Source organism: Camarhynchus parvulus, chromosome 1 (genome assembly GCF_901933205.1).
Source record: "Camarhynchus parvulus chromosome 1, STF_HiC, whole genome shotgun sequence".
In the NCBI taxonomy this organism is placed as follows: Eukaryota; Metazoa; Chordata; class Aves; order Passeriformes; family Thraupidae; genus Camarhynchus; species Camarhynchus parvulus.
Window position 1 is genome coordinate 62,777,695 of NC_044571.1, and position 17,524 is coordinate 62,795,218.

At 41.4% G+C, this 17,524-nt stretch overlaps 1 protein-coding gene across 1 annotated transcript in view; it reads right to left on the minus strand.

Annotated features, from left to right (window-relative positions):
• Positions 1 to 10,053: 10,053 nt before the first annotated feature.
• Positions 10,054 to 17,524, minus strand: part of KPNA3 (karyopherin subunit alpha 3) — a 47,643-nt gene continuing 40,172 nt past the window's right edge. The window contains exons 13-17 of the mRNA XM_030955440.1: positions 16,383 to 16,487; positions 16,179 to 16,250; positions 15,911 to 16,073; positions 14,953 to 15,047; positions 10,054 to 12,625 (exon numbers count right to left, since the gene is read on the minus strand). Coding sequence (XP_030811300.1) covers positions 12,527 to 12,625; positions 14,953 to 15,047; positions 15,911 to 16,073; positions 16,179 to 16,250; positions 16,383 to 16,487 — 534 coding nt within the window. The 3' untranslated portion in view covers positions 10,054 to 12,526. The remainder of the gene's footprint in view (positions 12,626 to 14,952; positions 15,048 to 15,910; positions 16,074 to 16,178; positions 16,251 to 16,382; positions 16,488 to 17,524) is intronic.

A 17,524-nucleotide genomic window follows, 5' to 3' on the forward strand; every position in this document is an offset into this window, starting at 1 on the left:
AATGTTTACAATTACTGTCCAATACCTATCACCTATGTTAGACAGTGAGCTTCTACTCTAAACCAGTCTAAAAGTGCCAACATCACAGCAGAAGATGGATGCCAAAAAGAAGAAGAAGAAAGGTTGGACACACCCAGATCCCTCCATCTTACCCCCTGAATCCCTATTCTAAAAACCCCAAAATCTACTTTTTCACCTTGTGATAAATTCACTATCATTCTACTTAATTTGTCATGGCTTGCAGATCTTCATCTAAGGTTGGTAACTTGCTCCACGGGTCATAATCAAAACCACAGGCATTCTGGGCTCTGTGCCAGGGTCTCTGAGACAGGACATCCAGAGGGATGTCCTGGGTCCTGACATGTGAAACACCCAGCTCCTCACCACCAAAACCCACCAGGAGGATCTCTGAGCAAAACTCCCATCATGGAGCAGTTTTGGCCACATCTCTTGGACTCTCACCTCTGGCTGCAGCTTGTCCCACTGTCACCACATTCCACTCATCCACTGCCCTTGTGTGTCCAGAGGTTCAGCAAGGATGCTTTTTAATGTCTAAGAATTTTAACAGAGAGGTGTGCAAGGAACAGGAGTTTTCTTCATTCTGCAGCTCTCAGCCCAGATACATCTATCCAGATGGGATGATCCTCACACGGGGGGAGCTTGGATGTGCCCCATGCTGCTCCTCTCTCAGCATGGATCACATGTTCATTGGCTGGGAACACAGAAAGCACTGAAAGGAATGGCTGAATGGGAGCAGTATGAGCTCAGGACATCAAATGGCCAAGCAACTAATTGGCTTTAGTGTGGCATCTCCAGGCATAATAATCTTCAAGCCGTGGAAACAAGCTGGGATTTGATGGTGTAATGCAGTTTGAGGATGTATGTATATTAATTTATGCGTTTCTTGTAATGGTTCTTTCTTTTCCCATTCATCATTTTTATCAAAGAATTATTTCATAGAAATGGTCCCTCATTTTCCTTGGATTATGTTTAAATATAAAGAAATCAGATGTGACTTTAAGATGCTTGGAAATACATCGCCATGGCCAGTCAACCTCTAAATATCCTCATGGTGGCCTGAACAGCCAAGACAAAACCCTCTCTCTCAGACTTTTGAAACTGCATGAGACCACTCCACATGTGTTGGTGACCATGGGCACCTCTGGGCACAGGCAGGTTGGTAACCAAAGGTCCCTCCACTCTCAGCTGTGTCCAGGGAAAATGAAAACACCATGGCAACAGGACCAGGTCCCATGTGGCAGTGATGGTCTTTGTCCGATCCTGCTCAACCTACCATTGGAAAGACCTATAAAATGTGTATCCAAGATTCTGTGATCCAGAGTTAAAATTAAAGTATTTCATAGTAGTTCCTGCTTCATTATGACATGAATGGGGAAAGGGGAGGGATAGGATACAACATTTTTATTTCTATTTTCCAATTCTGTTTCTATTCAGAAATCAGCTTCTTTCAAGGAACAGAATACTTAGCCTAGAAACACCAAGGAGAAATACACAGCAAAATCCCCCTCTGTTCATAGCAGAGCATTTTACAGTTGTTAAGGAATCAAGTGTCCAGCTGCTGCTGGAGCTGTTATTAGCTGCACTTCATAGAAGGCAGCAGCTGGAATAGAGAGCTCAAACAGTCACAAAGAAACAGATTCAGACATTTATAGGAAAGTCTGAATAAAAGAATCCTTCCAACTGTTTTAGCTGTATTGATGTAGAACTAAAACAGTGCTGCGGTGACAATGTGGCCTAAACAATCACAGTTATGAGAGTATTTAAACAGCACTGAACCATATAATTAATTCCATGACCTCTGTGCATGGTGAGGAGGACAAAATCACGTCTTCAAATCTTTGCAGGTGACATAAGCTGGTTGATCTACCTCCAGCTTGTTGCAGGCAGTCATTTTTTGTCTTTAGCACCCAAGGCTCCAACACATCTCTTGGCCATTTTGGACACAAGTTCTAGAGGCACAACAAAAAGGCTCTGTGCTACATTGCCATGCCCAAAAAACCATTGTCCTAGTTGAGTTTCCTGGTGTTTTGGTCTTGTGTCTCACATGGCACAAAACAGCGAATTGTGCATCAAGGTAAATTCAATGGAGACTGAAAGGCTGTTGTGGTGATGTCTTACTCCTAAGTGCCCCTTGATGCCTGCATTCGACTCTACAGGATTGTCTGCTGGTAGTAAAAAGAGGCACTGAAACCTTTCCATTTTCCTCTGAGTGTTTTCTAAACTCTTTAAAAAGATAAAAAATAGGCTTTTCTGGCAGCAAACAGAGGTAACCACCAGCCTTTGGCAGACATCACCAATTAAAAATGCAAACAGCAAGGTGGGAGGTGGGGAAGAAAGGGCAATGGGAATCCTGAGGGTCTGAAACTGATGAAGCAACATTCCAGTTACTGAAATTGTTCTCACTTCCACTGAAGCAGTAATTTGGCAAAACACCCCATCTCATGGGGCATCATGTGATTTACCATCCTTGTTTTCTGGAATAAGGCTTTTCTGGACGCTTGGTCACATTACTCAGTCCATTTATGCCATTGTTCAGAGACTGTCAGAGCAATGATGGGTCATAATATTTGAAATAGAAACACAGAGTTTACTTCTAATGATTTCTCTTTTCTCCTGTGTTGGACAGCTGCTAAAACAAGTCAGCCTAATGAGCATTGCACTGTTCTAATCAAAGGCTTGCAGGACACTCACCCAACAGCACTTAAATGTTCTGGTGTCAAAACTGCTGCCTGGTTCAAAGGCAGTCTGCAGGAAGCAGCCAACTAGAGGGAGGGAAGTTTGTTACCTCTTTCCTGGTGATTCTGCAGGAGGGCCCCTGCCACATGGAGTGATATTAATCCCTAAAACATCTCTCCTCATGGATTTCAGCCAAGAGAGCACCCTCAAACTTAGTTTCCATCTTCCTGGGCACATGATAGATGTCACAATCTTGGCACTGATTTCTAAAAACATATCTTCTCTTTGAATAGCAGGTAGAAGAAAAATCCTTAGAACTTTGCTTCAGGTTCTTCACAAATCTGAAGCATCCTTCAGGTTATTTGTCCCAGAGTCCATTCTGATTGCTCAAGACCCTTTTTTAGAAACTTTGCTGGATGCACTCTGGTGTGTATTAACCTTTACAGGGACATAACCAGAATCCATAGTTGTGCATTAATCTTCCCAGCCACCCCTCCACTGAGGTGAGCCATACAATCATCTACCCTTGCCTGGGGCTGTCCCAGCAGCCTCCCTGCCCAGCCCTATTAGCAATTCCAGCCCCTGGGCCTCCCACCATCTCTGTTTCACAGGGACCACTGCAGCGGGAGTTACCACCATGCCTTGCTGTTTTTTCAAGGACACCAAGACACTTCACTGCTCTTTCACACTGTTGATGAAAGGACGTAGCTTATTCCTCACTGATTTACTAACTTTTCTGTGGTTTTAAAGCAGCTTCCTGAGTATGAACCCAACACAGATTCATTTTTTTAATTCTTATCAAGAAGTTTTCCATCCTACTCCAGGGAGCAGGAAAGCAGCAAACTGGGGGGAAAAACACCAACCCAAACAACCAACATTAAAACCAGGAAGGACGATTCATGTTTCCCTCTTCACCAGCTCAGGAAGGGTGACTAACCTTTTCCCTGCTCTCTTCACAACTTCCATTTTCCAGCCAGTCCATGACACAAAACAGTTTTTACTTGCACAGCAGCTGATCTCTGCTGCTGGCATTGTTGCTTTATTTTCAGATGGAGCTACGTGCCATTTGTCCTGCAGTTCCTGGTGGAGCTTCCCTGATGGGTTTCAGTATTGCTGAAGGGCCTGAGACCAGAGGGGAACCATGAGATCCTAGGGCTGCAGGGTGAGGGCATGGACAGTTGCCAAAAGTATTTCAAGAGGGAACAGGCAGGCACAGGGTGCATGAGAGGGATTTGTGACCGGATGTAACACTGGGAGGAGAGTGTTTGGGCAGCAGCCAGAGACCTGGAAAATGCTCAGGGGAAGAAAGGTCAATAAGAAGTTCTTTAAAGGCTAAGAAGAGTTTTCTTTTCAAATACAATATGGAAAAAAAATATTCCAATCCCCCTTTTTTGTTAGGAGACAGGCTGTATAATGCAGTGAAATGTCTTAATTTTTGCTTAATACACCTAACAGCTGTAAAGTAATTTCTTCCTCTTGAAGAAACCCTGAAATGCCACCTGTAAAGATTCTGCACAGGTAATTTACCAACAAAAAACAAGGAGCAAAACCGTGTGTGACACCATCTCTTAAAAGAATCAAAACTGCTAAATGGTATTAAAAGCCAGTCATGCAATAATGATTAAGACAAATGACAAACTACTGTTCAATACATCACAGCTTCAAAGGGTTAATTAACTGGCCTTCATCTAAGCTTTCCCACACTTGATTTTTTCATGATGCATTTCCTTGAGACGAAGCCCTGAGCCTGCCATCTGGATATTGTTAAAAATGCCAGGTGAAGACTGGGATTTGGGTTAGGAACTCAGCAATGCATCCATAGCCAGGAGCGCATCATCCCCACATCTCATATTTCACACTTGCATAAAATTCCCGCCAAAAGGAAAAAGAAAAAAAAAAGATAATTTAACCAACTGCTGCAACCCAGACCTGACAAGTGTGTCCCCCTCTGCCTCTCTGTGGCCCAACCAGAAGCACAAACCTCTGCTCCAACCCAACCTGGACGCTTCTCCTCTCCGAAGTCCTAATGCTTTAAGCCAGACCGGCACCATCAATGTCTTGTCTGCTAATTGCTGTGAGAAACAATCTCCCTGGAGCTCCTAGAGCTGACAAACTGTTCTTTAATTCTCCCTTACATCTCAGATTTTTATTCGTTTTTTTTTGGCCTGTGCTGGCTGAACACATTTGGATGTGGCAATGAGGGTTTTTTTCCAACAGGCCACAACCACTTGCACAAAAAGCCCTGCTTGGTGAACAGTGGCTCTGCAGCAACACTTTGCCTTGGGCATAAGAGAAATATTTGCTTTTTAATCGAACAGTGGTGGGGTTACGAAGCCACTGGTTTCTGCACAGAGACAACAAAGTCACATGGGCCCATGTGAGGCTTGATAATGGTGGGAAAGGACTTTGGAAAGACCAAACCAGGGGTTTCCGGAGGAAGAAAAATACCAGCTGGGAGGAGAGTAGTGACCCTCATTTCCTGGGGGATCAGGAGACAGTCTGTTCTGCTTATAAAGACATAAAATTTACACCTCATAATTTTCTGGCTTTTGACAGCACTTAATAGTAGTCCATTTGTTTAATAATGGTGTAAATGAAGACTAAAAGTCTTCAGTGCTAAAAGTTCACCTTTCAACACAGGCTAGTTGAAAAAAAACCAGACAAGTTGCTCTTTTCTGCACCTTATCTTTCTTCCACACCACAAAACCACTCACATTGCTATCTGTTCCCCCAGCACCATCAGCAGAGGTAACAAATGACCTTGTTGTACCCTCCCCTGGCAGAGCTGAAGACCCCATTGGCCAACTCCACCACTGCATGGGAGTTCAAGTGCTGCTGGAGCCAAGAAAATCGCTGGAAAACAGATCCTTAGAGAATTAATTCCTTGGGAAAGATGAGGGCCTCGACTGGAGAGAGAGGCTGAAAATGCCTCAGAACGGCTTCTGACAGGCTGTGCTTTCCTGTGCCCTCAGGGCTGGCCCTGGCTGGTCCTGCCCTTGCCTGTCACTTGGATCAGCAGCCTGTGGAAATGCAGCCCCCAGCTGCCCGGTCCAGGCCACGCAGGAGCATCTCACAGTCCTTGCCATCTTCCTCCCAGGAGATGCATCCTCACTGAATTATTTCAGTCTCTTTGGGGCTGGAACTTCATGGATCTCCTTGCCATTTTCTTGAAGGCAATACCCCAGGAAAGACCTTTAGATGACACGCCTGCTGTGAGCTTTGAGACTGCATGTTATACTCATGATAGAATAGGAATCTAAATAATACAGCGGTTAAAAAACCCAAAACAAACAAAACCCCCCCGCCAAAACAGACACACAAACCCTAAAAAACAGGGACAGTGCAGGAAATTTCAGCTGGAAAACAAAAGCTAGGCAGCCTCAAGTCAGTGGTTCAGTTCCAGCCATCTGCTTTATAACACTGAGCAGCTACACACTGAGTATGGAGCACATGATGCCCGCACCAACTTTCCCTGGTGTAATGGAGGGGGACAGCCTGACTTGGGCAGTCAGTCCCCAGGCACAGAGCCTGCAGCTGGCACTGACACTCAACTAGCAAGGAGCTTTTGCTTCTCTGCCACTGCTTTTAGCTCTCACACTCTCTTAGGTTGGAAGGAATATGGAAGCAGTTCAGCAGCCTGGTGTCTGATGATTCCCAACAGGGGGAGAAGAGAGCCCCCAGGTCCTCAGTGGAAACACTTTAGTGCTTGCAGTGCTTCTCTTTGAGGAGGTGACTGGGACTGAGGTAAGAGCAAACAAAGGCCCTGAGGAATACTCTTTGTATTCTTGCAACTGGAAGCATGAGAAGCAGCCTCCCAGTTACATCAAGAAAAATAATGGACCTCAGTAAACTTCCATTTCTAAACATGCAGGACTCACATTTGCAAATTTTCTTTCCCATCTTTAGGGACCAAGTCTTTCTTCTATTAAATTTAAACTAATACACAACTGAGGTGAGTAAAACTCCTAGAAAAAATCAGGAGTTTAAATGTTGACTAAAATATCAAATACAGAGAAAGCTGTGACCTTTACAAGAAGTGATTTTCCCCCTTACCATCAGTTATTAATATTTCAAGAACAGACCTCTGGTTGAGTTCACATAAAAACACCTCCCTGGGTAACAATAGCCACACAAAGCTCAGTGCAAACTCTGGCTCTATGCTGCTGACAATGAGGTTGCATAAAAGCCCAGCAGTTCGATGGCAAGGAGAAAGGAACACGCTGCTGCTGCAAGAGCAAGGTGCCGCCTTGGTAATTACTCCCCTTGGACTGGGCCCTTTTCTCACCAAAGGGTTAAATATTTTAGCACAGAGCCCTGAAATGTGAGAATTTGAGAAGGATATTACAGAGCTGGAAGTATTATTGCTAAATATCCAGCACATCCAGCTCCCTGTTAATGTTCACAAATGAGCCTTTTGGACAGAAATTTTTCCATGTGAGATGCAACATTTTAGCAGCAATTGAAACAAACACAAATTTAAAAGGTGGGAGGTTTAGCCACTTTTTTTCTAAAAGTTTTTATATTTGTTCCAAACTGGTAAAGGCAGTGACTGTGAGATCTGAAACAACTGAAAGAGCACTTTTCTTTTGAAAAAGCAACACATTTTTCTACATATGTGATTTAAAACATGAGAATTAGGTAAGTAAAAATTCTCCCTCTACACCCATCGCCTCCTGAGATTTATGTGCTGCCATGCTTAACATGACAAAACCTATGACCAGGCAAACCACTCCTAGAGAACCAGTGTCAAATAAATACTCTCACAATTACTGGGCCAGACCTCCTGCAAGCTGGTGTCATCATGGCAAGAACAGAAGGAATTTATCCTTTATTTTCAATGTTCTAACGTGCAGGCAGTATGCAGATTTCAGGGAGCTCTACCAGGATATAAAAGTACAAAATGCAGAGGAAACCAGCTGCAAACTGCATCAAACAGATAGAAAAGTGATGAGTCTAATCTCAGGGCAAGAGCTGCAGCTTCCCCTGAGCATTTCTCTGCACAAACCTACAACTCACTTTGCTGAAGCCCACCGGCAAAATATTTCAATTTCATCCTCCCTCTTTGTGTACAAACAATTTTGTATGGGGGATCATCTGGCTCCATGAATCAGGATTAAAAACAATCAAATACAGCCACTAAAGATGATCAGCCTGCAAATAGCAGGTGCAGACACGAGCTCCCTTACACTTCATTTCAGCACATTAAAAAAATCCAACCACCAGTTTTCCACAGGACCGTACTTAGGAAAGAGGATGGTTAACCCATGTTCCACACCTCTGCGTGTCCCTGGAGCCTATTTAGTGTATGGAGCAAACGGAGAACCAACTTCCTCCTGCAGCTGCCCCAACACATCCAGGGAAGGGTTTCCCTGCAGGGTATCTAAATCCTTCACAGAACTTGCCATTCTTCCTCTGAGGTTGTGTGGTGACATTCACCTATTCTACTGCTACAGATGAAGGCAGAGAGCTGCCTAAAGGCTCCAACCTTCATTTCAAAACAAAAGAATCATCTTATTAACATTCTCAGGTGTGGTACACAAGGTTGCTATCTCTCCAACATTAAAACCATACAACTAAGGCTGAAAAACCCCAGCTTTTAAGTTCCTTTACAAACTGGGTTGCTGCTCGAGAGAGCTGTATCATGAGTGCATTTGAACACGAAGCTGCTCGTGTGCCTGCAGTAGCAGCTGGAGAGCTCCAGGCCAAGGCAGCAGCACAGAGCAGACCTGCCCATTACCGTTTCTGTGACAGGATGGTGCACACACAACCCGGGATCAGGGAAGCAGAAAGCTGCTCTAGCTCCTAACTCTGCATCTTGACACAAGGCAGTTTTCCTGAGCAGCCTCAAATAATGTCCCAGACTGAAGCAGACCAAACCTGTGCATCTCAGGCAGCTCCAGCTCACGCTGCTGTCAAGGTGACAGTGACAATCATAACAAACCCCTGCAGCAAAATCTCCCAAGGCTTTGCCTGCTGGAGCCCACAGTTTTCTACTGATTGGGTTTTTATCCTTTTCTTCCTGAAAAGGGCTTCCTAATGGCTTGGCATAATTTGTTGTCCTACATATGTTTGAATAGAAGTATAATTATGCCACAAAAAGGAATACATTTTATGCAACAAAATAGAAGGAACACAACACACTGCATTTGGTGGAAAGGACTAGTTTGAATGACATTCAGAATCTAGAGGGCATTAGAGAAGAGCAGAATAACAAAGTGGGCCTCAGCTATCTGAGATGAAAAAAATCAATGAAACATCTGCCTGTCAGTGGCTCTTATTCATTTCTCTGTTTAGCAGATCAAGCAAACAAAATGGAAGTGTCTGTACTTTTACAAGCATGGGTAATATTAAGATATCATCTACATTTTACTCTTTTTAAACAAGACATGTCTTAAAATAATGCATCATTTATTCCAATGTAGTGTCTTTCAAGTCCTCCAGGTAGAATTTAGAGGATGATTATCAGGCTGCAAAAACCCAACAGTTCAATTTGTCAACTGAAAGCTGAAGGAAACAAAGGGATTAAAAAACTTTCGGAAATGGGAATTAGGTTCTTATGAAATCTTTTTCCTTTATATCCCCATGGACGAACATTTGTAAAGACTTAAACACAGTACTGGAAGCTCTTCTCCATCTCCCACCCATGGAGACAGGTTTCTCCAGGTGGCTCAGCCAACTGACACAGAGAAAGGATGGCAAAGCCACAGCTGCAGTCACAGGCACCTTTCAAGTGGTATCCCCTTCCACTGGTGCTGTCCTGTAATTAAAGCAGGATTGTACTAATTAGGAGGCTGCTGGACAATGCAAGCCTCTGACACTTCCAAGCTGTTCCTGAGCAGCACCCCAATGGGGTCACTTGTGCCAGGGGGAGGGATACTGGCCATGAAAGATTGTCTGGCCCAAGGTCAGTTTTGGTGCATACTCCCTCCCAACTCACACTGGGCAAGAGTTGGGCCACCCTGAGCTTAAATTAATGCTGAATCAGCAATCAGCCTTGCACCTGGAGCCTCAAAGGATGTTTCTGGAGGTAGAAGACGACTGTGGAAGTTCCTTGACACTCTTGGTCCTCCTTCAAGCCCTTGAACTGAAGTCACTATTTCAATAATTACTTGGACAGCTTCAGCCCACTTACCAGGGGCCCCTCTACACACCTGGGAAACATCTCCATACAAAGTATAAAACTCCGTATCCAAAGTTTCAGAGATGACTGCATTAGCTTGCTTTATTCATACTTGTAACATACTTCAAACTTTGATGCGGAGTTCTGCTAACTAATATCTAGTCAAAGACAAAAACCCCTAAGTCAATCCATGAAGACTAAGCAGTTCCGTAACCTTCAAAATAAGTTCTTGAATGTTTTATAGTATTTGATAGCAGCTTTTTATTGGTTACAAAACCTAAGCCCATATACAAAATTAGGAACACATTTAGATGCCTCTTTGAAAGAACGTTTTAGTCTATTTTAACTGATAGTTTAAAAAAATAATAAAAACAATGCAATTTTAAACACTGTTCTGAAAACGTAAAAGTGCAGCAATATACTTTGTTTCCTTTATTAACTATGAAATGGTGCAATCCCAATCAAAAGCTGATAAGGTCACAGCAGACAGAACTGAGCAAGCACTTTGACCTGCCTTACCCAGTTCTCCGATGTTCACTTTTATTGTAATGCATTGAGTGCAAGAAAAGGATCAAATCTTGACAGTAGAGGGAAACTGTTGTTTCAGCATCAATTTGTATGTAATCTCTAGAACAACAGTGAGCATAGGCTGACCCAGGTATGCATCAGTCTATATGGCGTACAGGAGACTAGACTGAATTAGAAGGGGGAAATATTTGTTCACAATAACATCTGCTGGAACTCTAATTTCACAAAATCTTTGTGACCTTACCTAACTTTGACTTTTTATTGTTTAGTTTTTTAGCGAACACCACACAGTTTCAAGATTTTAGACTATAGTGTGTGAATAGGATGCAGTTACCATATGAAGCTTCAACTCAACTTCTGGGAAAAGAAAAAAGGCACAATGAACTTCAACTCAATTTTATGTGCACAAGAGTTGAAAAATCTGAGCCACCTTAAAGAGAAATTGATTCTAAAATTTATAAAACCTATAAATAATCAGAGGCCAAACCACTATATTAAAACAGATTATCTAGCAAGTAAAAATCTTGCAGTTTAAACATACGCTTGTATCCAGCTGAGATACAAGACAACTCACTCTTTAAAGTGGCTCCACCTTGGCAGATATATATTTAATGAATGCACACCTGCTATGTGTTGTTCATCAGTGGAAAAACAGCTGATCCACAAAGCTCTGATGGCATCTGTCCTTATCTTCATCACAGTAAATACAACCCACATCCAATAACTAAATTAGTTTAGATTTTTCTATCCCTTCACATCAATGCATTGGGAAATTACACCCAGTAAACAACAGCAACAAAACCAGTTTGTGTGATAGCTTACAGAATTTCAAAATTACCGATCTTTGCCCCAGCAATACCAAAATCCCTTTGAGAGTGACTGGGTCAGGCGATTTTCCAAAAGCAATGACTTCACATACCCTATCGAAAGTTACTTAATGTGCGCTGCACATCAGGTTTGCGCTGAGTAACGGCAGCTTCGATACAGCCTCACACATCAACCAGTTTGTATGTTTTTAATCACATGAATAAGATTTGAGACTAACTTGTGAATTATTCTTCCAACACTCCAAGAATGAAGCTTTTATGACGCTTCTAAGTAGTTGCTGGTTTGTTGCCAACCACATCATCATAAGCACTGGTTACTAAGTAAAAAATAGTTTAAGACTAAATTACAGTAAACATGAAAGCTCCACAGTTTAAACCCAATATAAATCAACCATATCCAATTATCAATTTAAAACAGAAGATATTGACTACTGAAAGTTGAAAGCAAGATTCTTTTTAACTAATACATTTTTGGACAGAATTTTTTTCTACAGTCTGGGACTCTTGCTTTCAGCTTAAACAGAAGTTCAAGTCCATAACAGGTTGTAGCTCAGGTAAAATACCATGCACAGCATTTGATTACTTCAAAACAGCAGGAACACACAGGCTGAAGTGAGTGGTCAAATAGGGCTCGCTGTTCTCAAAAATTAGGTATAATGGCAAAAGCTTTACCAGTCCAAATCTACAGTTCATTCTCCAACCCTGGTTTCTGAGGCAGTTAATGAAAACACATCAATTACTGATAGCTGAAGTAGTTTTTTGTTTCTTTTAAACTTAAGTGTTTAATCAATTGCCAAGTGTTGTGTTTCTATAAGTTACTTTTATTTCAGTTTCACCAATGAAATTCATTTGGCTTGTGTTTTTGAATCTATTCTTCCACATAAAGTTTATGAAAATATGTTTGTGGAGGACGATGATGGAGGCTCAGAGCAAACTGGGCCCCTGTAAAGTCTTCCAAAATGTATGCATCATACCAAAGTGTCTTGATCCACAGCGCACCATTTTCCAAAGAAGCTACTTTTCCGTGGAAAGCCAATGTGCCACCACTATGGAATATTCTTAACAAAACTGCAGATTGCGGTTGTCAGCATGTGGCACCAGGAAGAAGGCAAAAAAAAGGTAGTTGGGACTGTTAAAAAGAATTCTGAAACAGTTTAAGAGATCATGCATATGCATTTACAGTCCATGTGATAGTGATGTTTGGCAACTGCAAAGTGACCAATACATGGCTTGCTTTAGAAGCATCAAAACGAAGAGGCATGTGTGTCTTGGAGCCTTTTGTTTCTTCACTTGGTAGCCATCTGGTGGTGCTTCGTACTGGTGTGGGACGAGAGAAGCTGCACTTTTTTTGAACTTAAAAATTAAATTCTTTTGTTTGAAGGTTGGCTGTTGGGTCGAAGTTGTAAGTACCTCCTTGAGTGGCTTCAGGAATGAGACTGGGGTCTTCATCGATCTACAAAACACAACAGCATAAACACATGAGAGGCCGATTTCCTGCATCACTGGGTACACGGAGAAGATATTCACAAACATTCATGGTTTGTTTTTTTTTTAGTAAGTATTATTGCAGTAAAATTAGATCTGTTTTTTCCAATTAAATTCCCCAAATATGTTTAAAAAGAACAACACATCAACTCTGTTCTAATACCATTAGGGAAACAGAAAATTGTAATGGTAATTTAGGGCCAGTGCTGCTGTTTGGTCAAAGCAGTTGCTGTTTCAGCTATGTAGTTTAATTTTCAGTGCCAATTTTTAGTACTTCTGGAGCTGGCTAATCAGTAGTTGTGGATTCCAAAATTAGTTTTGTATTTTCTCCCATTTTCTTTCAACATGAAAATATATTTCTATCAGCAGCTGATAGAAATACTTACATAAAGCTTAAAAGACTTAGTATCTCCTATCAGAATTTGAAGGATTTGGAACTCATTTCAGAGCAGTCTCATAGGCACAATCTGAATTTGGTTTTACATCAACAGTACTTCATTGCCCTATGGATACAGAGTGAAAGGCATCAGCAGCCAACTTCACCCAGCTTCCTCTGAGCTGTTAAGAATTTGGTATTTACAGCCTCAAGAAATAGCAAATAACATGGTCAGCAACAACAAAATGCACAACTTCAAACCCTACCCATCCTCCTGCAAATCACCAGCTGCGCTGCTCTCTGAACTTCATTTGAGATCATGCATCATTCTGAAGCAGGAAATAGCCCTTGTGTGGGGGGTCTGAACAGCTTTCTGAGACCTGGCCTTGCAGTAGAGCACACATCAGAACTGACTCATCTAAAATCTTTCTCTTGACTTTGGGTGACACTGTCTAAATCGGGGGGGAGAGGCTGAGGCCTTTGGTGACCACAACAATCTGCACGTCACGCCCACATGAAGACTGAGTCTGGTTTCAGAATGTTTCACAAAATGTTTATGTCTTGATAAATTAGCACTTCTGCCTTCTGCAGGGACACTACAAAGTAACCCCACCTAAGCTGACTTGCCTTTAACATGCAAAACTGAAGTCAGGAAGCTGGTGGTGCTAGTCCTAAAGTACAGGCTGGGCACTTTACAGGGCTCAGCAAAGGAACAGATGGGATTAGCAATTAAGGGACATCAAGCAGCCAGCAACATCTCATGAGAATACAGAAGCTCCTGAAGTAACAGAAGGCAAGAACACCCCTGGACAGTCCATCATAACACTGCCAATCAGGCTACCATAACCAATTTCTTGTCTCCCTGGAGCAATTCTGGAATTCCTACAATTCTGAGTTTCAGAAGCTCCAGAAAACATAGTAACAACATCATAATCTGAAGGCAAGTCCTGCTCTTGAGTAAAGCAGGCATATTCAGCCGATCAGGCACAGATTAAATTGTATTAATGTAAAAAGTAAAGGCACAAAAGGGAGTACTAACCTCAACAGGGATATTTTCCACCCACATCAACCAGACTGTGCTCTTCAGTTAGATACAGAAGTTTTAGAGTCTCTGTGGAGACTCTAGGACACTACTCACAGAATCACTACAGGCATAGGGAACTTCTCACATATCTTAACCTCTGGTGACTAACTTCCCAATCATATAATGGGCCCATGAATTGAAAATTATTGAATCCTGGAGTTAGAGCTGGCATTTAGAGAGTTCAATTTAAGAGAAGTACTGAAAACATAGGCTACTAGGCTGTAGAACTACAGACACCCTGCAAAGCCTAGAAAAGGTAATTTGTCTTCAAACTGCATGTTGAAGTGCTCCTCAGGAACTTACAAGCAGCCAGGAGCAGGAGGAGCTAGAACCAGAGGGTCAAAACACCTAACCTGGGTGCAACGAAATACTGGATGGTCTAGATCAAACAGCTGCAGAAAGTGTTAATAGTTTTTATGACTCTCTTCACTGCAGAATCCAGACTGAGTAAATACAGAGTTGAAATAGAAGCATTTTTCTGAAAGCAAGGATCCGCTGCCCCTTTCAAAAAGTGATGTATGAGAAAATAAAAAGGAGAGCCAGAGAACTGTTTAGATTCTAATCACAAGTAATCACACATCAACCTAACAAAATTAAGTGAGCATTGATCAATTTGTTAGGCAAAACTAGAGTAGTCCTTTAGATTTTGTTGAAGAAAAGTCCTGGTATTGAGAAACTCTTCAAAGATTTTAAATTGAGGGAAACTCTACTGAACAAGGAAAACTGACTTGGGAGATTATGTATGTTTGTGACCACTGGAGCTGAGGAACAGTGACAATGTACTTACTGAGCTAAGAGCACAATGCATATACTTCTCCATCTTTAGCATACTTACATCATCACCAGAGAAATATTGATCTATAATTTCAAATGCTAGTTTATAAATGTCTTCATTCTCGTGCTGTTGCAAAGCTTCGATTTTCTCTAATCCTGAATAAAAGAAAATGGAGAAGAGTTTTGTAAGATTAAACCAGAGTTACCGACTACTTAAAAAAATAAGATGTAGCTCAGTTTGAAAATATGATCTACACAGCAGCTATCTTTGTCTCTAAGAGGAAAGAGAAGTAGTTTGTGAACTTTATATGCCAGGGAATATTCCATTTTATGAGCAATGGATAATGGAGTCTTCTCTTTGTTCAGATAAAACTCTTTATTTTTTAAAACGTCTGTCTACTACATAACTTTTGGGTTAGTTGCTGTGCTTTCTATGGATCCCCAAAAAGAAGTGGCTACGTTTGTGTGTTGGCTGCAAGTTTAAAACAGTAAGGTGACAAAGCAGCTAAAAGACTAGTCTCATTTTCAAACTGGATATGGAATAACACAAAGGAAAAGCTTCTAGTGCATTATGTTCTTCAGTATCTCTTTATTATAATAGATTAATTAGCAGGTACTACAACTTGGATTGTGATATTGGAAAGACTCCTCATCCTCCTTTGCTCTGTAATGAAATTATGATCCTAAAACTGCTTGCAGGGCAATGAACTAGAGCGAGAATTGTGTGTTTTACCACAGGACAAAGTATGTGCAATTATCAAATGAAAAGAGTTACAATTCTCATTGAAACCTAAAAAATACCTATGCTACAGAAAGTTCCTTCAACAATTGCATCTATACAGCTATCTCCAAACTGAAATAAAGAGAAAAAAAAAAGGCAATGTCTCTCATTTAAAAGTCTCCCTTGTTTACTCAAATAGCCCATGTTAAATAACACTACAGTAAACATCAACAGCAGCGAGGGGAAGACAGAATAACATCCAGCCAATTAAATTTTTTAAAACCTAATAAGCTCTTACCTCCACACTCTTCTATAATTTCAGCTATTGTGCTAGCCTCATCACCAGCCATTATGAGGATGTTTTTCAGGCCATCCAGCACCACCTGCACCACTTGAGAATCCTTTACTGAGAGTAGATTGCAGAACGGTGGGATTACATTTTGTTGTACAAGGTATTCAACCTAAATAATTAAAAACAAAAAAAAAAAAATTCAACATTGTGCTTCTTCCATAAATGGCTGCATACGCAACATTTTAGTGACAGCTTGAAATCCCGCTACATATACCTGATCTTTTCTCCCACTTATCGTCAAATTGCTAATTGCCCAAGCAGCTTCCTTTTGTGTCCCGAAGTCCCCCTGAAAAATAAAATTAATAGCTCATTAAAATCAGCATGGAAACATCTGTCAAACTTATTAAAAATCACAAACTCCTCATGTCAGATTTATAAAAAGAGGATGACAACTTGCATAGCTGATAGCTTGACTGACCTTAGCCAGCTGGTGTATGATCATGGGGATTAGCCCAGCATCTATTACAGCCTGAACTTGTTGCTGGTTTCCTGCTGTGATATTGGAAAGGAACCAAACTGCTTCCTACAATGGGATAAAGCAAAAAAGCAAAGCACTTTTAAAAACTAGTCAGTTGATGAAAAAAAGAACCAAACCTGACCATCTCAAAACCTAAAATCATACAATGAGCAATCACTAAACAGGCCCCCTCCTCCTCAGTAGCACTTCTAGCACACAAACTTTTATTGCCCTGTAAGAGATAGCAGGGAATCAATGTAAAATTAATGATTGATCCACAGGGCCAGATTCTCACAAAAAAAGTGTCTCCATACATCAGGAGATGTATGCCTTATATCCACTTTGCACTGCTGGACTCACAGACAGGCTTTAATCTTTCAATCAGTTTTATGAGGAAAATAGGAAAACTGGTAAAGCATCAGAAAAAAAAAAGGACTTGTCTGTAATCCTACTACTGACAGCTCAGTAGTAGCTTTCTAATATGATAAAAGGAAGACTCCACCTCCCATTTTCTTTGTGTAACATGAAGTGGTGTCCACAAATCTCATTCAAGTGTCACACATGACACTGTCCTGTGACTTTGCTCAGCAGTTACTCCTTCAGGAGGTTCATCCACATAGCTACCACCTATCTGATGACAGTTATAAACTCCCAGTTACAAAGGGAGATACTTGTCATGACAATCCAGAACATCTTCAAAAGGTTCCAATCTTAAGTAAAAGATGTGGCAAGAAAGCAATTATGAAGCACTGCAGGAAAAAAACCCATGGGTTTCCACTTTTTTAGGGACAAATATTTTATTTCTATTTGCCTCTCACAATATAGACTTGAAACAAAACTCAAAGCTTTTCTGGATTTTTTTTTGGTACAAAAATAATTCCCTGGCCTTCAAAAGAGCTCTTCATCACTCTTTTGTGAGAGTTTAGAGGGCAGGCAAAAATAAATCACATCAGTCTGACTGTCAAAGATAACTTCTTCAGAGATCTTCACAGCTGACAGAGCCTGAAGAAACAGGCCCTATTCCTCACAAATAGATTTCTCCTCAATGATACACTACATGGGGGAATTACATAATCAAAACAAAAAAGTTTCTCCTCAGCCAG